The sequence below is a fragment of the Mobula hypostoma genome, chromosome 1 (genome assembly GCF_963921235.1).
Source record: "Mobula hypostoma chromosome 1, sMobHyp1.1, whole genome shotgun sequence".
Lineage (NCBI taxonomy): Eukaryota > Metazoa > Chordata > Chondrichthyes > Myliobatiformes > Myliobatidae > Mobula > Mobula hypostoma.
In genome coordinates this window covers 141,218,907-141,224,135 of record NC_086097.1, presented here as the reverse complement: position 1 = coordinate 141,224,135, position 5,229 = coordinate 141,218,907, and the positions used below count along the sequence as shown (strand labels likewise).

The 5,229-nt window shown below is 44.9% G+C and overlaps 1 gene segment (V, D, J or C); it reads right to left on the bottom strand.

The window, feature by feature from the left end:
- Nucleotides 1–885: 885 nt before the first annotated feature.
- Nucleotides 886–1,332, bottom strand: LOC134345507 (T cell receptor gamma variable 4-like). The segment is given in 2 exon segments: nt 886–1,196; nt 1,281–1,332. Coding segments are annotated over 2 exon segments (351 nt in total).
- Nucleotides 1,333–5,229: the final 3,897 nt, after the last annotated feature.

Genomic DNA, 5,229 nt, shown 5'->3' with positions numbered 1-5,229 from the left:
CTCCCCCACATTGCAGATCATGCTCTCCTCTCACTGCTCCCATCAGGAAGTACGGGCAGGAGCCTCAGAACTACACCACCAGGTTCAGCAACAGGTATTACCCCTCCACAATCAGGCTCTTCAACCAAATTGTGTAACTTCAGTTGCCACATCACTGAAATGTTCCCACAATATATGGGCTCACTTTCAAGGATATTCACCTCATTTCCTCAGTAATTATTGCTTAATTATTTGTGTGTGATTGAACTAGAGAGGACGCAGAAAAGATTCACAAGTATGTTTCTGGGGTTGGAGGATTTTAGTTATAGAGATCCGATATATTGGGACTGTTTACCACGGAATAAAGGAGTCTGACTGGTGACGGTGTAGTGATTTAAAACAATTCTAAGAGCCATTGAGATCTACAGCACAGAATCAGGCCCTTCAGCCTAACTCGTCCTTACTGAGCACCTGCATTTAACCCGTATTTATCTGAACCTTTCTTATCCATGTAGATGACCAAATTACTTTTAAATCTCTCGATGGTTCCTGCCTCTAACTCTTCCACTGGCAGCTTGTTGCCTGTGTCCACCGCCCTTTCCCTGCAGAACCTACCACACAGTTCTCTTACAGATCTTTCCCCGCTCACTTTAAATCTATCATCTCTAGTTTGGGTTCTCTTACCCTGCGGAAATATTCTCTCAATTCACTGTTCCCGAGCGACGGGTGTAAATTAATAGACTTTCGCTAAGGCTGATCGGGTAACTTTCGTGGAAATGGACAGAGTTCTTTATCCGAAGAAAAGTGACGGCATTTATGGCGTAATCTGTGAATTTGCTGAGACGGAAAAGATTTGTGTGACCTCTACGCTGAGGAAGAGTTTTTGTCAGCAGCTCTGGTTGCACTTTAACTCTGTGGGTCCCAATAGGCACAGTAATAGGTGCCGGAATCCTCTTTCTCGAGACGGGTCACAGTTAGCATGTTCTGCTTTGGTCCAGCATTGTACGCTGTAAATCGGTTATCAATTCCAGCTTCGCGTACGGTGCCCCCATTATTGTAATAGAGGATCCTGACTGGGCGTTGACCATCCGGCTGCCGGTACCAGTGGATTATGTCCGTATTCGCTGATCCCAGATCGCAGGTCATGTCGGCACGTTTGCCCACATTTCTGGTGATGGACATCGGAGACTGTATCAATTCAGCACCGAGACATCTGTCTGTGGAAACAGAAATCAAAGTCATAACGTGTTTAAAAGTCTGAAACGAACAGAGGGTAAATGGATGAAAATCAATCAACTAACGGAGGAAAAGTATCACAAAAGCCACGCAACCCAGCCGCATGGTGTTTGTCGAGTTGTGACTGTATTTGACACGGATTTAGACGTGGCCTGGCTAGTTATAAATAACAGCACGCTTCACGTCCCACTTTCTCTGAACGTGTCACAGACCACGCCTTCCTACCCCATTTGAAAACGACACTATTATTTCCTCTGCATAAATTGAGATTTTGTTAGAATCGCACAGCAGTTCATTAGACGATTTTTTGGGGTTTCGAACTTGCTCCGCTTAACATGAATAAATCCGTCACGATAACAGGCCTTTCGAGGTCAACAAGCCTGGGCCATCCAATTCTATCAATGTGATCAGTGAACCTACTAACCCGCAAACAGGAAAAATTTTGCAGATGCTGAATGACTTTTCACGCTGACACTCTCCCCTTCCTTTCCAGTCCTGAAAAAGGGTTTCGGCCCGAAACGTCGACTATTTACTCTTTTCCATAAATGCTGCTTGGCCTGCTGAGTTCCTCCAGCATTTTGTGTATGTTGCTTTGGGTGACTACTAATCCTTACGTCTTGTGAACGTAGAAGGAAACCGGAGCAGTCGGAAGAAACCCACGCGGTCGCAGGAGAATGTAGAAATTCCTTTCAGGACAACGATGGAATTTAACCTGGGTCGCTGGCGCTACGCTAACCCATCCGGTACCGGTCCGTCACAAAACTTTCCCCAAATTAGTCACCTTCTGCCAGTTGTCTTTTCAGTTACACGTCAACATATTTAAAATATTTATCCTCCTTTTATCGATGTTTTGTGACGTTCCCGAAATTTCCCGACGAACACCACAGTTGGAGCAAGTGGTTTCAGAGCGGCGGACGGGGGGAGGTGGGTTGGGGTGTTGTTCTGCGCCTTCAGACGTCAGGAGTACATGGAGATAATTCTCACAGACACCCCCGGTTTCTCCGTCTTGACCTTCACTTTGTCTAATGTTATGTCTCCGGAGTCTGTGACAGAACAAGGAGAGCGATATTCTCCCCACACGCGCTCTTAAAGTGCCGACCCTGGACCTGTCTCGCAGCCGCCCCGTCGCCGCGACCGTATTCCGTGCACGTTCCGTTGGGTGGGATGTTTGATGAACCGAATGCCATCTGCACCATGTCTGTAAATCTGTTCATCTTTCCCTATTAACGTGGTTTTAATTATTCCACCTGGGCAGAACCTGTAAGTAAATATTACTTTACATTGGCTTCCGCTGTGAAATTTGAAAGGACGATATCTAATTTGTTTATTTAGCGATACAGCATGAAGTAGGCCCAATCACCCCCTACAAACGGTAATAACCGTGACCCAATCACGGAACAATTCACAACCCGGAGCTGTAATAGCGTCGCGCTAATCGCTGCGCTACCGCGGTGCCTGGGCAGTGTACGTCCTTTATTGAATGCTCAGGACTCTCTTTCCTGTCGCTGTAAACGTCCAAGTGCCGTAACTCACCAACTCCTAGTTGTAAACCTCCCGCAAACCTTCTCCTTAAATCCAACTCATTCGTTAACAATTTTTCTTACGGTAACTCCTTTAGGGCTGGTTAGGTTAATCGATTCAGAAACTTCCTGTGTACATGCTCCGACCGCAATCGCTCTCCCAGCCGAAAGACGATAAGACACAGGAGCAGGATTAGGCCATTCGAGCCATTGTGTCAGCTCGGCCCTTTAATCATATCTGTTTCCTTTTCCCTTTCACACCTTTTTTTTTGTTTTCTCCGAGTACCCTTTGGCACCATGACTAATCAAATACCTATCAGCCTAGCTTTAATAAACCCAATAACTTGGCCCCAAAGCCGTTTTGTGGAAATGACGTTCACAGATTCTCAGAAATTCCTCCTCGTCTCTATTCTGAAATGAGGTTCTATTATGTGTCTGTGCCCTTTGGTCCTGGAGTCCCCCACTACTGGAAAATCCTCTCATCGTACAGGCCTTCACATATTCAAGCAACACACATCAAAGTTGCTGGTGAACGCAGCAGGCCAAGCAGCATCTCTAGGAAGAGGTACAGACGACGTTTCAGGCCGAGACCCTTCGTCAGGACTAACTGAAGGAAGAACTAGTAAGAGATTAGAAAGTGGGAGGGGGAGGGGGACATCCAAAATGATAGGAGAAGACAGGAGCGGGAGGGATGGAGCCAAGAGCTGGACAGTTGATGGGTAAAAGGGATATGAGAGGATCATGGGACAGGAGGACCAGGGAGAAAGAAAAGGGGGAGGGTGGAAACCCAGAGGCTGGGAAGGGGTATAGTGAGAGGAACAGAGGGAGAAGAAGGAGAGAGAGAAAAATAAAGTGTGTATATAAATAAATAAATAACGACTGGGGTAGGAGGGGGAGGTGGGGCGTTAGCGGAAGATTGAGAAGTCAATGTTCATGCCATCAGGTTGGAGGCTACCCAGACGGAATATAAAGTGTTGTTCCTCCAACCTGAGTGTGGCTTCATCTTTACAGTCGAGGAGGCCGTGGATAGACATATCAGAATGCGAATGGGACGTGGAAATAAAATGTGTAGCCACTGGGAGATCCTGCTTTCTTAGGCGGACAGAGCGTAGGTGTTCAGCGAAACGATCTCCCAGTCTGAATATTCAGTAGGGCTCAAAGAGATATCCTTTCGTCTTCTAGGCTCCAGCGAGAACAGGCCGGGTACCATCAAACGTTCCTTATGTGATAACCCTTTGGTTGCTGGAACCATTCTCTTAAACCTCCTCTGCACCGCCTCCAATTCCAGGACATTCTTTCTCGGATATGGAGCCCAAAATTACTCACAATGCTCCATATATAGTTTATCGATCTCTCAAAGACTCAACATTACGATTTTTTATTGATTAGATTTCTGAATGGACAATGAATCCACATATACTACCTCAATATTTTCTTTTGCTTTGCTCTCTTTTTCTCTACTTATTTGATCTTATATGTATCTTATTGTAATTTATAGTTTTTATTATATATTGCACTGTACTGCAGCTGCAAAATAACAAAATCCACGACATATGTCAGTGATAATAAACCTGATTCCCATTCTATTCTGATTATCTAGACCCCTCGAAATGATCACTGTCATTCCATTTGTCTTCTCCACTACTGACTCAAACAGCAAGTTAGCCTTTAGGGAATCCTGCACCAGAACTCTCAAGTCTTCTTGCACATTCGGTTTCTGCTTTCTCCCTCTCTTCAGAGAATATTCTGTCCCTTTATTCCTTCTACCAAAGTGCATGGCCATACACTTCCTTACACTGTTTTCCATCTGCCACTTTTTTGTCCATTCTCCTAATCTGTCCTAGTCCTTTTGCAGACTTCCTGTCTCTATTTTGCTTTGATGCTATCTTTGACCTCCCTTAACTCTTTCTCTTTACACTGATGCCATCTGTCCATATGAGTATTTTAAGGATTTTCCGTTTTTTATTTCATAGAACAATTGAGTGACAGAGCCTGGATATAGGCCTTCGGCCCCAATCGTCTATGCTGGCCACAGCATCCTCCCTGCTAGTTCCAGCTGTTGCATTTGAGTCACAGTCCTTCAAGCCCTTTCTTTCCATTTACCTATGCAAATACATCTTAAATATTACAAATACACCATCTCAACCACTTCCTCAGGCAGCTCACTATCCTTTGCATAAAGAAATTATCTTTTAGGTCTCTTTCAAATCTCTTCTCCATTATCTTGTATCAGTGTCCTCTAGTTTTTGTCTCTCCAATCCTGGGGAACAGGCTATGACCCGTCTACACCCCTCATGATTTCATAAACTTCTACAAGTTTAAGTTCTTCTAACTTCTTTCTTTATTGTTATACAGAGAGACCAGTGGGAATAGAAGCTAGAGCAGTGGTGTGCTTCTCTTGCATGCTGTGGAAGTTAGGGAGATATCTATACCTGTGATAAGTGCATCCACATTTACAAACCGTATTAGGGAATTGGAGCTGGTGCTAGATGAC